The sequence below is a fragment of the Chiroxiphia lanceolata genome, chromosome 15, assembly GCF_009829145.1.
Source record: "Chiroxiphia lanceolata isolate bChiLan1 chromosome 15, bChiLan1.pri, whole genome shotgun sequence".
Taxonomy (NCBI): domain Eukaryota; kingdom Metazoa; phylum Chordata; class Aves; order Passeriformes; family Pipridae; genus Chiroxiphia; species Chiroxiphia lanceolata.
In genome coordinates this window covers 14,284,599-14,303,277 of record NC_045651.1, presented here as the reverse complement: position 1 = coordinate 14,303,277, position 18,679 = coordinate 14,284,599, and the positions used below count along the sequence as shown (strand labels likewise).

At 42.3% G+C, this 18,679-nt stretch overlaps 1 protein-coding gene across 3 annotated transcripts in view; it reads right to left on the bottom strand.

Moving 5' to 3' along the window:
• Nucleotides 1–17,744, bottom strand: part of RNF130 (ring finger protein 130) — a 54,955-nt gene extending 37,211 nt beyond the window's left edge. Inside the window, exons 1-2 of one of the 3 annotated variants that reach the window (XM_032703392.1) lie at nt 17,071–17,744; nt 6,841–7,035 (exon numbers count right to left, since the gene is read on the bottom strand). In XM_032703392.1, coding sequence (XP_032559283.1) covers nt 6,841–7,035; nt 17,071–17,338 — 463 coding nt within the window. In that variant the 5' untranslated portion in view covers nt 17,339–17,744. The remainder of the gene's footprint in view (nt 1–6,840; nt 7,036–17,070) is intronic. The other 2 variants (XM_032703390.1, XM_032703391.1) reach the window with 2 other exon arrangements.
• Between the last annotated feature and the right edge of the window lie 935 nt (nt 17,745–18,679).

The following is an 18,679-nucleotide window of genomic DNA, read 5'->3' as shown; positions in this document are numbered from 1 at the left end:
CTGCTCTACTGTTAAGAGACGTGTGATGGACGATCACTAAGTCCTGCTCCTTTAAGAAAAGCAGCCATATGATTGAAGCTCATGATTAGAAAACCAGAAACAGCAAGAGCAGCTTTCCAAAGATGGGCGTGACACAATTAACTTCAAACCAAATATTAAAGTTTAATCAGACTCTTGTTGTGCTAGCCTGTAGCGCACTAAATGAATTCCCTAAGTGATAAATAACAAACTCGTAAGCCCATCCTCCTTCATTAAACAGGAAACAGTGCCTCAGCACAATGTTCTTGCCCTATTTTTGACAAGCTTTATAACCTACTGTGACCAAGAGTTCCTAAAAGGAGGGCTAAATCAAAAAATCAGTTGAGGAAACTGTTGGGCTGTATTTAGATGACAACTGCTGACATTATTTCACAACCCAGTTGCTCTAGGCTGACACTCAGGGAGATGTTTCTTAAGGAGAAATTAGCATAGGATCAAAACAGGTAGTCACAGTTAAAACTCTGATTCATTCACAAGTCCAGATCGTGCTGGCACACGTGAGATGTGGAGCTACGCCCCTGGCCTTCCTCCAGCTGGGCAAGGTCAAGCTGTCTCTGCTACACCCAACATATCCACTCCAGAAAACCAACACTCACAGTCTCCCAAAGACACAACACAGTACCAGTATGCACAAGAGAGGTATTGGGCTTTGGCTTCTCTGCAGATCATCTCCTCTCCATCAGCCTCACCCAGAGAGCTCTTTTTTATCTTCTATCCCAAGTCATAGGACACTAAGCACTGTCGGAAAAATTAAGATCCTCTATTAAGCTACAAGATGCACCCACTTCTTCTGTAAGTGTCCCACAAGTTCCTGAATCTCTGCCCCACCTTTATTTTTGAAAGCAAAAATACGCTACTTCAACACTTCTGCTGTGCAGCAGGAGGACAGACCCCTGGGCCGGGCTGAGAAGGGGGGAGAATTTATACATCCCTGGAACCAGAACTGCAGCAGAGTTCACTTGGAATGGTAAGGACACTGGCTTCAGGGGCTTGGGGTTCATTGTGTTCCCCTCCGTTGAACTGCCTCGATCATTCTACTTATAGCACATATTCATTCCCTTTCTGTGGGAGGGATTTTATCTTCTGGGAATTCCATTTGTACATATTTTTTAATACACGTGACCTTTTGGGTTCTTTACACTAAGGAAAACCAAGCCTAGATAAGGGAAAAGCAGACAGATGTTGCAATGACTTTACAGATTTTTCACACTCACTTCTCTCCTAGCAAAGCTTCTTTGCATCTACTTGCACTACAGTTGTTTGTTTTTTTTTAAGGAAATGGACATTCCACCTAAATAATGCTGGAAGAATAAAAAAAGCTTGGCAGAAAGAAACGCATCACTTTATCATCCCCTTTCCACAATCTGTGCACAGATTTTTTTTTCTTTTATTTGCATATTTTTACAAGGCATTTAACCATGTTTTACAGTGAGTAAACCGCATTTGCAGTCCTATATAAGGAATACTTGTACTGTTAAGGTTTTAGCATGCTAACAAAGTAGACTAAATTCTACATTCAAACCTTGAACAAATGCAAATTAATAAAAAGCTGAAGGATCATTCTAAGTTTTGAACCAGGGAAATGATGTAATCCTAATACATTACACGCTACTGAAAAAAGGTTCCTCATCTCAGTTTCACAGATTTCTGAAATACTAAGTTTATCTTCAAAAGACATTTCTGCTAATTTGAAAACAACCTTTTTTCACTTTTTTCTTTTTTTACTTTCTATACTTCTGAACAATGTCCAAAACCTGTTATAGTGTCACAATCTTGATTAATCAATAATATTAATGTAGTGGGACCTTACTGGTACATTCATCAATGTAAGACACACTTGGATTCCAGTAACTATAAGTCTCTTGCATTCTATAGTGTGATCAAGTGCTGGTAGGTGGCTTTCATTTTGTTCTTTCTGGATAGCAGTTTGAATTCCCTCTAATAGATGGTGGAGCTAAGAAACCCAGGGATTTCTAAGAAGGGCAATCTGTCATGCTCATGTATTTTCTTCTATAGACAGACAACTTCTGTACAGCTCTATCAATCTGGACGTGGACAGTCATTCCAAACAATTTCAGCAAAGCACAAAAGAGAAATGGCAAGAGAGCCTTGCCCAAGGACACTACAAAATCTTTTGAGAGCTTTATAAATAGCATATTCATAGATTAATATCATAAATTTGGTTCTAGTGAGTCCATAGATATAGGGAGTTACTCTGCTGCTGGAGCTCAGACTTTGGATAAGAAGAAGAATGTAATTACTTACAGCCACTAACAGTCCCGTGGGCCTTTTCACAGTCACAGAACTAATTACCCTTTCAGCTGGCTGAGTTAAAATGAGCCTGACTGCTGTTATTTCAGTTGTGGATGAGGCATGTATGACACAGAAACACTGGTAAGGAGTTCTGCAAGGCATCGAGGCTATGATGGCTCTGCAAAGGGGTTTCCCTGGATTGTCTTGAAGAGACAAGTGCTTCCTTATGGTCCAGAATCAAACACACTCCTCTCCACGTGTCTTTAAGTGTCAGACACTTCTATCTCCTGTGTGACAGATTTTCCTGACTGATGCACCTCCAAGAAATGTAGTGGGAAACAGGATGAATGATAATGCTGTTGACACTTGTTCTCCAGGCTTTCAATCAGCAAACATAAACAAAAAATTATCAAATATATGTAAACTATGGTTAGACTATTAATTGCTTTGCCATTTCAAAGCTTCAACTTCAATGACTCATCTCTTTCCTTTCCACTAATATTCCAGGGTCAATTAATAATAATAAATGTTAATAACAATATTGTAATATACAATGACATTAATTTTGAGTTGTGGATTAAAAACTAGGTCTCAGTAATCCAGGGAAAGTTTCACAGCGGATTTGGTATAGAGCTAAAATATTCATCACATTTGTGCAAAATAATCTGCAGTGCACCCTGCCAGAGCCTTCACGCATCAGTTCAGCTCACAGTTACATAAAGAGACACTTGTGAGAAAGGCAAGCAGTAGAGTTAGAGATGTGCTGCTCTCAGGGACAGTGACACAACAGAGGACAGTGACATTTCCATTGCTGGATCTCTGCAGCCTACTGTACCCACTCCGAATTAGGGCAAGAACGTGGAACAGCCATTAGATGGCAACAACTCCAAATCGCTTCCTGTCCCTCCTGCCTCTGACCCACTGACCTAAAATAATCCACAGTCAGTTTTAGCACAGTTCAAAGCAAGTACAGACCTTGCTTCCCATGCCAGTGTGCTTTTTAAGTGAATAGAGGGCCATGAAAAATCCTCCCCTTGAAAGGAACCTGTTTCTGGAAGCCCATGTTGGACGATGTTCCCACAGTGCCACCGCAGGGGAGCGTCACCTGTGCACACCATGGAACAGAAACACCTTCTTCCCGGGAATTAATGCACTGTTTCTTTAGAAGGGCCACAAGGATTGATCCTGATGAGACATCTGCAGCTTGTTCTAAAGACCTTAAAAGATTTACCCGCATCAGATAAATCCGCTAAAACTACTATTACATTAGAAATTGTTTCTGTACCTCAGGAAATTCCTTAGGGGCTGATAAACAGCAGTTATTGGAATCCAGCAACTTCAGCGTGACACTCTCTTCTATATGTGTTTCTCTTTTTCTGTCTATATTTGTTCCATAAATTCCGAGTATGAAGTTTGAACTTTAGAGGCTTCTTTGGCTTATATTCTTTTCTATAAATCCAAATACCAGTCTAGATTTTAATAGAGAAATTCAGTATCATAGAAACATAGAATGGGTTGGGTTGCAAGGATCATCGGGTTCCAACCTTCCCAAGTTTAACCATTTTGTACTTGGCGGGACTGTTTCCACCACACACAAACAAAAAAGAAATTAAAATGCTCTTCAACCTGCATTTCCTTACTATTCCCATAATTGCTTATAATGGAGACAGCTACATATTTTCTCCACCACACAGGCTCTTTTTTACATTAGACAGTATCACTTTTGCTCTAACAGAAGTAGCAAGAAAAACCACTCATAAAACTGCCTTCCTGCCACTGACATCATAGTCTAAGATAACCTACGCTGGGAAAGACATCCTTTGCTTAGGTTGATAGAAGACATCTACAGGATTGTGTAAAACAAGTTTATTTTACATGTATATGGTAATATATACAAGGATATGCACACAGAAAAGAAAATAATGTTGCAAATAACATTAACAGAAATACAGGTATTTTAAAAAAAAAGGTCACCAATTCCTTAGGGTCAATACCTACTTTAAAACTCAACATGAAGACAAAGGGGCAGACTATCACACAAGAAAAAGCAAATTCTGATATTAGCAGCAGAAACTGTTCATTTGACATGGTGATGACAGATTGATTCCAGAGTGACAGTTTTTATCCAGCCACCAGGAGGAATTTCTATTCTGCTAAGTAATAGCTTGAGTACGAATGAATTTCCATGAGAATAAAATTTTCAAATGTGTGTTCAAGCATAAAATAGCTTGGATAAAATATTAATCCTCCAGGTGAGAACTGCTTCCCAAGCTGTTTTCATAGGGAATCACCTCTCTGCAGGTGGGCAACATACATAAATCTATGTAATATATTATTTATTTTTACCACAGACACTGTCTAAGCAGGCGATTGGAATTCATGCAAATATCCAAGTAGGAAAGCTTGCAGCTCAGAGAATGCATTATGACCAGCTGCCTCTTTCCTCTCTGCTTCACCAGGAAGACAGAATACTTCTAGGGGCTGATATGCAGCAGTACAAAAATGATGTTACAGTGATATAGAATAACACAAGGGCTACTTTCTCCTGCCTATGGAAAGAAAATGCAGAGCCATGAACCCGGTCATCATAACACAGCTGCAAAATTGTCTTGTGTAGACAATTTCTAAAGAAAAGAGGAATACTAAGGGGAATACTGCACAGCACTAGACATCATATAGAGAGGTAAGACCAACTTGGTGGCTCACTTTCATTTTCACTTGATCTCAACTCTAACACTCATTAACTGAATCAGTGCAGAACAGCTGTCAAATACACAGGGTCAACTCCTCCTGACTTTTAGGGATAGAAAATACTAAGGAGAAGAGGTGCAGTGCACTGGAATATCTAATTAGCAGATGATGTGGCTGTTCACCACCTAAAAAGCATAAAAGCTGTGATATGGTTGACACCATTTTACCCACAGCAGCTCTAATATTTTATATCCTGAGATATTATTACAACCAACCAGAACCACTGGGCCTATTGATTAAGTTTCAAAGGCAACACACTGGTTTTCAGAGCTGAAACACTGAGTGAACCAGGATTTCCTAAGAAAAGACAGATCCCATCCCATTGCTATGAAAGCAACTGCCAAACCTAACAGCATTATGAAAAAGAAGGTATGAAATTATAACCAAGCCCTTTGTTTGATTTAACATGCAATAGGGACAACAACGCAAAATCTTTTTCCTGTCACACTGAGGTATTCCAGGCCATGGGAAAACTCACAAATCATGGCTAAACAGACTGCAAAATTTACATTCTTACAAGTATTTCAAACAGAGTCCAGAGTCAAAGGCTTAGGAGGGCATTACATCTGCAGAGAGAGAAGTGGCAAACAAACAAACAAACAAAACCGAGAGGAAGGTGTCAAAGAGTGTTTCACTAGAATATGGAACTTTTTGCCTGCAGATTACTTGTAAAAATGTCTAAGGAAGGTATCTAAGATGAAAATGAACTGTCAAGGCTTTGAATTGCTACATGGAGGTCAAAATCTCCCTGGAAAATTCCTATGGTATACAGAATTGGGAAGGTCAAACCTCACTAAACTAGAAGAAGCCACAAGACATTTGCCTTGTAAAAAAAAAAAAAAAGAGAAAAAACCCCCACCATAGCACTTTAGTAAAAGAACTCAATTCTAATTGTATGACAATATACAGAGCAATAATCAGAAAATTCTAGTTTCCAAGCAACCTCCTATGCTTAAAAGTAAAAGGACTGAAAATATTCTTAAAAAAAAATTAAAAATTCAGACAGCAGTACAGCCACCAAATACAAAAATATGCCTTTTTTTCAATTAAGCTAAATAATTCCAAATTGAGAAAAAACCTTCTAGAAAATTAAAAATGTAGTTATCACAATTGTAAATATAGTTTTTAACCAAGGAAAATGTTTACACGACACTCCCATTGGCAAAAATAAGTCACTAGCAACAGTAAAATTTTACACATAGGTAGCTGTAAAGAAGTAGAACTCTACAGAAAACCAGATTTCCAGCATTATTCTGGACATTATTCTGGACAACTGCCCTCTAAATCACTGCTTTGTTAATTCTTGTATGGCACTCAGACACATTGTAGAAAGACAACCCTCTGTAAACTGTCATGCAGGCTCAGATGCCAAAATACAACTGTCAACATCTGAAGGTCCCCACCAGAACAGCCAGTGGAAACCATGCTGCTGTAAAATTATTCGGGCACAGATGCTTTGTAAAATTCTAGACCTTTCATTATATATGTATATATGTTAGCTCCTCTTCTTCAGACAGGACTGAAAGATTGTTCCTCAGATCTAACAGCTATTTCCTCACTCCAGCACACCCACATCTCCACTGCAGAGGGAAGTAACTTAATCAATTACACTGGATAAAATGTATGCTAAAGGAAAATAACTATTCAGAATTATTAGCTTATTTCACTATATTGCATACATGTAAACATCATTAGTGAACAGGCTATTTCAAACAGCATCTGCCCATTGCCAAGGGCTCTTTAGCAATAGTTTATACGGCAAAAGAATTACAGTAAAGGAGATTACATTTTATTTACCTTGATGAGTCATGGTGACAGGTTCTTCACTGGATATATTGTTGTAAATGACCACAGCTGTGGCATTATGTGAAGCTGCTCGCAGTATTTTCTCTTTAAATGTACAGTTTCCTCGCTGTAGTAGAGCAATCCACTGCTTGGTGTTCGGTGGAACTTGGAAACGTGTTCGAGGGTCACAGCCCAGACGATCTGCAACTGAAAGGGCAAACACGTTTACGTGGATGGCACATCGTTCAAACGGGCAAAGAAACCCAGAACAAAACTAACTCCGAGTTTTGCTGAATTACTTAACAGTCATGCACTGGAAAGCCACTGTCCTCTTGTTAATAAAGCCTAAAGAAAACTGCATTCTTATCAAAAAAGACTTAAAAAAAGAAATCCCATGCATTCAAAGCTGCGACTATATGCCTGAGAATTAGGCTCACTAACACACGCTATTTTTAACTCCAGTGCAGCTAGAACAATGAATTCACATTCAAATCAATACCTGCCTAGAGGCTTAAAAACATTAGAATATGGTTCATCTGCTATAGGCATTTACAAAACAGCTGTTTATCAGTCATTCTGGGGATTACAACTTTTTTTTTTTCTTTCTAATGCAGCCATAAATATCACTGCAGTGGGAAGTACAACTAAACAAAGCAGATTGTGAGAACAAGATTTCAGAGTTATCTGCCGTGTGCAGGCTACTGTAAAAAAAGGACAATATTAAAAGCTGATCTTGCAAAAACCCCAGCAGCCAACATCAGCTTTTTACATATGCACATTTTGTCTACAAGGAAACGTATTCAAATTCATAGAGAAACAAATGGTTTTGCAAACACAAAGCACTCGTCAGCTAAACAGGTATAGCTGGTATAAAGGAAGAGTAACAGAAATGGCAAATGCCAGATGTCTGAATTCAACAGTATGCAAAGCTCTTTTGTCCTTTCTGATGCTGTAACATATCCTGGAACAGCCCAAACCCACACAGAGCTGCGTACAAAAGGCACAAAACCCAAGGCAGAAGATAAACTTCGGGCTACAGCAGCTGAAACCGATGAAAGACAGATCTGTTTGCAAAACTGGAAACAGTTTAGCCTGATACACTGGTCATATTATGAAAGGATTTTATAAATCTAGAGCCAACAGCAATCTATAATGCAAATATATTTTTGCTTTCAAATGCCAAGAGTATAAGAATCATTGGCTACTAAAAATAGTTGGGTTAAACAGTTATTTTTTCAAGATATAAACAAACAATTTATTTGCATAATAGCTCAGAAAACATTACAGTTCGTAAGAGCAATTCAAATGAAGTGTCCTATATTTTTTTTCCTTTCAAAGAAGTGAGTTCAGTGAGCACAGACTACGAGATTTCAGCAGAAGATCCACCACAAAAAATATCCAGTTCAACCTATTAGCTGGAAACAAAACGTCTTTTTAAGCACCCTCAGCTTAACATAGCTGAGGTTAAAATTCTGTAACGAAGGAGATTCAGAGAGCTGAAGATGTTTTCTGAAACAAGAAAGACAATCTTCTGCTTGCCTAAAGAAAACTAGTGCAGATGAATCTATACTGTGGCAGACGTACAGGAAGTCGTTGCATCTCTTAATTTGGACAAGAAGTGCCTCTCCCTGTTCCCCTGGAAGGAGGGTGGCGAGCCAGATACCAGCACATCCTTTTCACAATTGTTTTTCAAGGCTGTATCAGACATTTCAGACATGGAGGGCTATTTGCTGTATTTTTGCACTTTTGCTTTTGTTTCATACAGGCATCAGGGAAAATCTGAAATACAGATGCCCAAAGCCAAATTTTATAGAGTACTTTCTTCCATTACCCTGACATCATTACTTGAACCCCTTCTGGAAATTGCTGGCTTAGCACACACGCTGTTTTGGAGCACTGGTGATGGCCATCATAAACAGCATCAATCATAAAAAGAGCATGTTCACGCCCACTGCACTTTTGCAGCTTCTCTTTCTAATCCTAAATTTGAGAACAGTACAGATTTTTTAAAAGGAATTATAGTCCTTTCTGAAAATGTTACAGAACCACAACATGGCACATGTGCCACCAACCTCAATGCCCTCTGTTAAGACAAAAGCAGTTTAATGCACACTTCCCTGTTGTTCTGAACATTTCCAATTAAAAACATGGTAGGTGGAAAGCACCAGCAAGACCGTGAAAGGGAGTTTCTCAAGCCCTGAAAGCTAAAAATCCCATCCTTCTCAGGTGGGGTACATCCTTTTGAAAACGCCATTTAATAAACAGCCACAGTTCCATAGAATCCCCTCAAACTGCCAAAGATAACTCTGAAAGTAGACACTATGACCAACATAAAATTACTTTAAATGTATGAGATTATGAAAAACAGTAATCCTATGGATTATGTAGGGTTTGCTTCAGCGCAATCATGCTCAAAACTATGATATGAAGTGAAAACAAAAATGGCCACAAAAAAAAAAAAGCTATTACAGAGAAAAATTATAAAAGTCACAAAGGGCACCTTGAATAAGGAAGCAGCATTACTCAAAGTCTGTTATATAGTTCAGTTTTACAAAAATTCACGTAGGTACCTTGAAATCTGTACAGCTTGAAAATTTTTAGCTTAAAAAGCAACAGAGAAATCAGTAAGAGATAACAGAAACTGCATCTGTGGGAAAAGAAGTACAAAATTTTCTACCACAGTAGAGATCAAAGTCTCTCTCAGCTGTGGACAGAGCTATGAAATGTTACTGGATAAAGCAAAAGAATCAGGAAACAAGATATTAAGAGATTAAAGCTTTCCAGATATAGACCAACAAACACCACTCAAATGCTTACAGCATGTTATTCCTGACAAGGTGTATTCAGTATATCCTGATGAAAATTTAACAGCTGACAATATTAATTCAGCGCTACTTAAATAGTACAAAAAAATCTGGTTGGTTTAGATAAATCTGAACTGAGTGTCTGCAAGTCACTTCAGATTTAGTAAAAAGCCACAACCCACTTTTCTTTACATTAGCATCCTATCACACCACACAAATGTTAAGTAATCTTTTCACTTTGAACTAAAAATTCAGAAACAATAGTGAAATGTGAAATTTTCTGCTTGTCTTTTCAATATACCTAATGCACGATTTTCAGAGTGAAAGTCTTACCATCAGGTTCACCCTTCTTGAATAGTGAGCTGGCTAAAATAAAACATCTGCTGTACAGCTGAGGTGCCAGGCACATCAGTGGGCATTGTAAAGGACACAGATAAACAGAATCACTGATAGCTCTGTGTTATCCTGCTATCTATGCTCCAGTGCCCAAAGTCCAACTAAAATCTAGAAGACATGGGCTCACAAGTATTAGCTGGATGATCATAGAATCATTTAGATTTAAAACCATTTTAGAACTATTCAGGTTGGAAGAGACCTGTAAGATCATTAAGTCCACTATCGTGTTCACTACTAACCCATGTCCCCAAGTGGCACATCTACAAGTCTTTTAAATCCCTCCAAGGATGGTGACTCCACCACTGCCCTGGGCAGTCTGCTTCAATGTCTGACAACCCTTTTGGTGAAGAAATTTTTTCTAATATTGAATCTAAACTTCCCCTGGCACAACTTGAGCTGTTTCCTCTCATCATGTCGCTTCTTACCCAAGAGAAGAGACTGATTCCCACCTGGCTACAACCTCCTTCCAGGGAGCTGTAGAGAGTGAGAAGGTCCCCCCGAGCTTCCTTTTCTCCAGACTGAGCCTCCCCAACTCCCTCAGCTGCTTCTCATCAGATTTGTGCACCAGACCCTTCCTCAGCTCCACTGTCTTCCTCTGGACACACTCCAGTGCCTCAACAACTTCCTTGTAGTGAGGTGCCCAAAGCTAATGTTACTTGCCAGAATAAAAAGCAATTTCACATTAAATTATTCTAAAACAAATCACTTGCCCAGAAAAAAAAAAAACCTGATCAGAAGTCACTCGTGTAATTTCAGAAGATACAAGTGTCCAGAAAGCCATCTAAGTATGTTTCCCTATAGGTGTGCTACTCTTCCAGCTTATTTGAAATACAAGCTATTTACTCTGCCTTTCCTTTCTTCATGTCTGTGTACCATGTGTTAGCAAAAACCCAATTTTCTGTAAGAAGTGGCAGCCTGCTGGGTTAAAGAGCTATGTACTATATGTTGCTGTAAACATCTCCCTTTCTTCTGTAAGCCCCAGCACCACAGAAGAGCCTCTTTACAGAAGGATCAGCTGCAATTAAAGTGTCTACCATTAGGCTCCTGTTTGTTTTCAGCTCCAGGAGAGCTTCGGTTTCCTTCTGTAGAACACACAGGACTGTTCAACTTGTATAACTGTTTCTCCTGGACCATTTTTTATAATTCAAGAGCCCTTCATGCTGAAGGACTAAGGTTTGTGACAGCATTTTAGGGATTCATGTGGAAAAAAAATAGTTAATAATGCAACAGATCCAACCAAGCTCCCTCAACTACTGAAGAAGTAGCAGCAAGCTCACATTAGCACAGCAATATTACATTCCTCCTCTTCTTTTCCAATTGCTTTACCAAGTTTTTAGCCTTCTCCCTGTACAAGGGAGAGCCATTTTTTGGAAAAAAAATGAAATTATTAGGTCAGCTGTCAGAGGCTTTGCCAGAAGTGCTCACCTACCAGAATGCAGTCTCCTAGTTCTGAACCACAGCTGGGTTTGCTCCCTCTCATACACAGTGTGTTTATGCAGCTCTTGCACTGCTTAGAACACAACAGTGACTTCAGCCAAGGTTGCTGCATTGGCTGTTATCAGACTTTGTCCCCTCTTCATGGAAATATCCCACTCCCTGGGCATTAACCATTTAATTCCATGGGGTTTCTTTTCCTCTTCCTTTTTTTATTTCTTTTTAAAGGTCAGATGTCTTGCTATTGATTGGATCTTAGCTAATACTAAGATCTCTCTGTACTCTGAGCCCAGCACCAGTTGCCAGAGCTGGTCTGTCTCAGCTACACATACAGAAATCATTTTAAAGTCTGACCTTCAATCACTGTAATACAATAACTGGAGAGACACCACTGGTATTTTGAGGGGCAGCAGATCAAGAGGCTTGTTGGGAGCAAAACCAGCACATGGGAGGGTGCAGTGTCAAGCAGCCTGAACCCCAAAGCATTCCCTCCTCCAGCACCACTGCCCAGGCAGGTGCTGCCATAGCACACCTTACTGGTAAAATAAGACAGCTCTGTGCAACAAATTAATTACAATCCTGTGATAAAATTTCCAGAAAACAAATTCAGCTGGGAAATCTACAGAAGCAACACAGCAGTGCTGATTGATTCTTATTTCAAGGAAGGGTACTAGTTATTTGCAGTCCCATTAGGGCTTAATATGTTCAATAGACATATTTTCTTTCAGTGCATTATTACTACTTGTCTTATTATCAATACAGTCCCTATTCAAGCCAGCCATAATTTCCACTTTTTAAAAGTTGTGTCAATGAGTCAATGAGTTATGTACAACGACATTTTATTTTCAATAGCTCTTTCAGGTAATTGCTTTGACTAAAGCTGGCTTTAGCACCAAAAGAAACTCTTGGAATAAGAGGTAATCTTGTTTCAGGGAAGAACTTAAACAAAAGAAAATCACTGAAGCTTAGAAGAGTCCTGTAATAGTTCAGATTTAATCTTGTTAGCTCAGTAAGTATTACAATTATGGCTAAAAACTCCAATACATAACCTCCACTTTTTCTATCAATTAATGACTAGCTGGAAAGTGAGACCAATGGCAAAGGATGGATGCATGGCACAAGATTTTTCTTCCTCTACTCTGCTGATATATTCACTTGTTGCATTTTCCAAAACCTTAATGGTTTGGATTCTGGGCCAGAAATTCTGTCTGAATGCTACCTAAAGCTCTGCAGTTACCAGGAAACTGGCATTTTAAACCTTCTGCAGCTAAAACTTGTTCACACAACATGTTTATGAAGTGTCAGATGCGACAGAATGCTGTAGTTACAGCACCACACAACCTCCATTCCTAACACTGAGCCAACATTGTTTCTTCCCCACTTTCACCTTTTTCTAACATGTTTTTCCACAAATTCTAGCCTCCTTACCCAGTCCCAACACTAACACCCCTTCAGGAGATCTCCCCTTCCTATTAATTCTTTCTCCAAAGCAGCTTTTGTACAACCATCACGTCCCCACACACCCTTTAAACTTCCTCTCCTTCTGCCCCCCTCACCCCCTTGTTCCTGACCTATTGGCTCAGTGAATCTTGACATTTTCAAGTTTGGCTTTGAGTCTACTGCTATTTTTCCTCCTATCAGCCCCATCTCCAGTCCTGACCACCCTGCCTGCTTCCCTGCTACCCAGTTCTCAGCCCCCAGCAAGGTGTGACCACCCATGAGGGGACTCAGAGCACACAGGACTGACATTTTCAGTGCTCCGACTGGAATCCAAGCACAAAACAAGCAATAACACAAACTCAACAGTCACTAAGAGTTCTGTTCCCCATAGAGAACATTTCTGAGGGAACTAAGTCACAAAAGCACTGCAGTTTCTACCAAGAACCATTTGAGTTTTCAGTGGCTTCTAAATTGGTTTGCCATGGCAAGAGGAATATGCCTGACACTTCCAGGTCTGCATCACAACTGGTGTCAGGCATCCAATATTAAAGAAGTTTAAAAGCAGAGGTCACTGGAGTGGCACAGGACTGAACACTTATATGCTGCATGTACAGATAATGTACATGTACAGAAAATGCCACGAGGACCCAGGCAGCTGCTGGGAGAGGATTGGGCCGAAATGACCTGGAAGTGTTCAAGGCCAGGGTGGATGGGGCTTTGAGCAACCTGGTCTAGAGGAAGGTGTCCTTGCCCATGGCAGGGGGGTTGGAAGATGATTTTTAAGGTCCCTTCCAACCAAAACCATTCTCTGACTCTATGAAATGCCTGGTTGCACAAAATCACAAATAACAGAGTAAGGGACTGAGGGAGAAGTACTCAGGAACCTCTCAAAGAGATACTACAAAGCTGAACTAAACTATCAGAAAAGCTGCATCAGGCTGTGAAGATGCATTTCACTATTCTCCTTCCACGCAAAACCAGAGGAGCATTTTTGTCTATAATCTGCAAGCATTCATATCCGGAAGCTTTTTAAAATGCTCTTCTAATAAGAAATTAAGTCCTGAAAAAAGATTAACAAGTTAGAGGAGGTAAGAAAAAGAACTAGAAGTGGAAGAACGGAAGGGAGACTAATAAACTGAGCTGCTATCGTGCATTTAACGTTCTTGGAAAAATGTGCACACACAGGTGCTGTATGTTCACACCCAGCAGCCAACTGTGACCAGCAGCTCGCTGGAGCTGCACTTTCAGAAGGCACATTCACAAGGGGTCACGCCAATTACCACCACCCCACTTCCAGGGGAACGCTGCTTTTGAAAGCCCCTATCAGTTTCATACAAGGGTCTATAAAAAGAGCAGGGAAAGAGTTTTAATACATGGATTAACACGGCGAGGTTGGATTTCATGAAAGAAATTCCGCTAAAGAAACGGGAGAAGCGATCGACTGCGTCATTCTGCACAGATATAAAGGAGGGGTGATCACATGGGACTGGCATCTTCTTTGAAAAGTGGTATATAGAATATTGGGCATATTCAAGATACAAGTTAAAAAACACTGCAGAACAGAACACTTAAAATCGCAGGTTGTGCTACTACAAATGGTAACATGGTCTGCAGCAGACCATTATCCCTACATCTTGAATTAATAAATTAATTTATTTCCCTTCAGGCAATGAATAAGGGATGTAAAAAGATGCCCCATCACTGGAAGTGTTCAAGGCCAGGTTGGACGGAGCTCTGATCAACCAGGTCTAGTGGAAGGTGTCCCTGCCCATGGCAGGGAGTTGCAATGAGATGAACTTGAAGGTCCCTTCCAACCCAAAGCATTCTGTGATTCTTAACAGAGCATGCAAAAATGTGACATTAAGGACATTTCAGCTCTAAAACAGTCTATACCCTCAAGGTGCTAACAGATCACCCACATTTATGGAAATTTCAAAGGACAGGCTATAAATGGGTGAATGCTTGACATCAAAACAGTTTCAAACTCAAGGTATCTTCAAACATAGTTGTTAACAACGTTTGTGAAGTCCTTTTCTTCTGAGGATAAGTGAGAACAGGAGTAGAGCATTTGTTGCTTTAACAGCAATGGCTGGAAATTACTCGTGTTTAGAGCTATTAGAAAAAATATTTTGTAAACCAGTTCTACAGTAATATAAACAGGCTGATAAAAAGACATTAGGGCAATTACTTTCAGCAAGACTGCATCATCTTTTATCAAGTTTACATATAAAAAAAGCAGAGGATGTTCAAGAACAGCTTAACTAAAAGCATAAAATATTCCAATCTTTCTTACCACATGAAATATCTTTAAACCACAAGAAGCACCTCAGCAAAATTCAAATAAAATGCACACTATATGCATACAGAATAAAATGCATACAGAACAATTCAGAATATCTCAAAGGAAGACAACTGCTGCTGCTGTGCTTGCTTTAAGTCTTCTGTTGTGAAACAGGACAAAACTGAACCCCCTCCAACAACTGATGACAAAGTTTTAACGACTGACTGCACCGTGTCAAAACTGCAGCAATTCAGGTCTGCAGTTTCACAGCTCCTGCTGCGCCTTCTCACTAAAGTTATTCATCGTAATGCTTAACAGTAGGTAAAAAAAACCTGTTTATGGACTGCTCAGAATTTTATTTAGCTCTTCTCCCATTACTAGCAGCCTGTGAAAATGCTGTCACAGCCTCCCTCAGTGTTTTAATCACAGCTTAGTGAAGATCATATCAGAAGAAAGCAGAAAACGTTACAGAAGCAGACTAAAAAGAAATTAATATTAAAAGTTTTCCTTGACAAATAATGCAACCACAAAAAATAAAGTGCTTTGATAACTTGACTATATTAAAAGGCAGCAGTTTTAAAAGCTGTAAAAATACTACTTGCAATAACAGTGCCTAAAAGTTTCAGGATAGATTCCTGATTTCACGGGAGGTGCAAGTCAGGAATACCAGGAAGCAGAAGAAAGACCAAGCACAGTTGATGATAGCTGACTCAGAGAGCACAGTGAAGGTATGAAGTACAAATGAAAATCGTTTTACAGTATATTTCCTCAACGATTTCTGCTTCCACACTCTTCCACACAAAAATCTGCCCCATTAATATATCCTAGTTACACTTTGTAAAGCTAATGAAAGTAAGCTTCAGTGAGACCTGCAAGCACCTGCTGATGCACAGCCTGATCCATCCAGACCAGAAGGTTACAGAGGCTGCCTACCAGGATGCATTTGTTCAGAAGAAGCATTAAAGTATTCCTGATCTCATGATTTGGCAAATTCTCTAAAGCGTCTAATAATACAGTAATTTTGTGTTGTCAATTCCTCTAAAACACTCTTAACATTCACCACTTAGACTCTAGTTTTAACTGACTACAATATTTCACTTAATACATTATTCAGATGTTTACTGTCCAGGAGACAGGTTGGGACCACTGAGATCCATCAAGTGGTCTATTTCTTAAAGATGGCAGTTTAGATAACGTCAAGGAGGATTTTCAAAATAAGATTCCATTAAAACTACACCATTATGACTGAAGAAACTGGTTTCATTTCAGGCAGAAATCACAATAGTCTCAGTTGTTCAAATTAGCGTTCTCCACAAACCCCAATATTTGTCAAAAAAAACCCCAACTGATTGACAACAGCTTCACTTAATTAAAAGAAAACTTATCTGGAAGCTCTGCTCAGTGTTCAAAACAAGAGCATTTTGGGCTGGCAATGAGAGTAACAACTTGATGGCTTCAGTCCTTCCAGGTCTGGATGGGCAGCTTAAACAGCGCTTTCAGGAATTGTACACTGAACAATCGTGACTTCACGCAGCTGCCAAAGCCATCCAGATGCACGTCTCGCGGTGCGATGGCTATGCAGCTGTTCTGAGATTCACGGCAACGCTGTCCCCAAATACTACCAACTATCGCTATCGACTGTCTGCAATTAGTTTAGGAATAACACCTTCACCCGCTCAATACGCCCAGCCTACTGGGATCCGCGCTGCAAAGCACATTATGCTTTACCGAGCCGTTATTCAAGCCAGCACTCTCAGATCACGGATTTATTTTATTTTCCTCTGGGCAGGCTCTTCCTCCCCGTCTGTCAAGAGCTCTCGAGGAAAGCCTGCCCAGCCCAGGCAAAGGCCAAACCACCCGGCGGCAGCGAGCGAGGGGAAGCGTTACCTCCGTTGATGGGGACGGGAGCCACCAGCAGCCCCTTGACCTCCACCTTGGGGGAGTCCTGCCCGTAGCGGCCGCGGTCGATGCGCAGCAGCGTGGGCCCGCCGCGCTCGGGGCTCAGCACGGTCACGTTGATGAGCGCGGTGTAGTACGCCTGGCTCGCGTTGTCGGCGCCGGCCGGCCGGACGCGGCCGTGCCACAGCAGCAGCGGCAGCAGCAGCAGCACGGAGGAGCCGCCGTTCCAGTGCTGGCGAGCCCACCGCCAGCTCATCTTCGACTCCCTTCGAGCCGACGGCCGTCACCGGTTGCCACCGCCGCTCCCCCGAGCCCCGCACGCCCGGGTGTGTCCTATCCCATCTGACAGCCCGGGAGCGCGGAGAGACCAAAAGCAGGCGGAGCGGGGAGGAGAGCTCGGGCTCATGCCATGGGAGGAGCCAGGGGAGTCATGGCAGGTCCCAGCCGAGTGCGATCCGCCGCCGCGGCTCCCACGGGATGCTGCTCGGGGGCAGCCGCGCTCCGCCGGTCCCTCGGGGCTCCGCCGGTCCCTCAGGGCGCCGCGCTCATGCCGCCCGCCCACCGCTGCCCAAGCTGGGCGAGGGGAGGGGAAGGGAGGGGAGGGGAGGAGGCGGGGGCGGCTCCGCGGCCCCCTCCCCGCGCAGCCCCGCGCAGCCCCGGGGAGGCCGCCGGGAGAAGCCGCCGCCGCTGCCGCCTAAGCCGCGCTCGCACAGACCGCGGGGCTCGCCTCGGGCTCGGCCCGCCGCGCCGCCTCGCTTCGCCTCGGGGCTCGTCACCGCCTCAGTGCGGCGGGAGGCGCAGCCCGGTGTCCAGCCCGGCGGCAGCAGCCCGCGGCCGTCGCTCCATGCCCGGCTCGCCCGGGGGCGGCGGGGCCCCCGCTCCGTCCCGCGGCTCCGCCACCGGCCCCGCGCCCGCGCCTCGACTGCAGCCCCGCGCTCCGAGCTCTGCGCAGGCGCCGCACGCCCCGCCCCGCGCCACGAGGGCGAGAGGCGGGGCTGGGGCCGGGACCACGCCCACGGGGGCGGGGTAAGGGGAAGCGGGCGGGGCTCTATTGTATGACGTCATCGCGGGCGTAGCCATGGTGGTGGTGGGAGACCAGGCTGGGGTCCAGAGACCCGCAGTTCCATAGGGGATTAGATCACAGAATGAGTTAGGTTGGGAAAGACCTCTGAGGTTGTCGAATTCAACCTGTGACCGAGCACCACCATGTCAACAAGGCCATGGCACTGAGTGCCACGTCCAGTCTTTCCTTAAACACCTCCAGGGACAGTGGTTCCACCACCTCCATGGGCAGCCAGTTTGATGTCTAATCAGCCTTTCTGTGAAGAAATTCTTCCTGATGTCCAACCTAAACCTCCTTTGGCAAAGGGACACCTAAGGGCTCCCATGGCTCCTCAGCGACTTTTCAGAAAAATATTTCCAGCTCAGGAGCACTGACCATCAAAAAGATACAAGAGAGGGTTTGAAAGTATGTCTGAAATGGGCTGTATGTGTGAGAAGGAGGTGGGGTGTGTTCAGTCTATCCAGGTAGCCCTGAAAGGGCTCTTGGGGCAGGAGCAGCACAGCCTGTGTGTCAGCATTGGGTCACTCCTGCCCA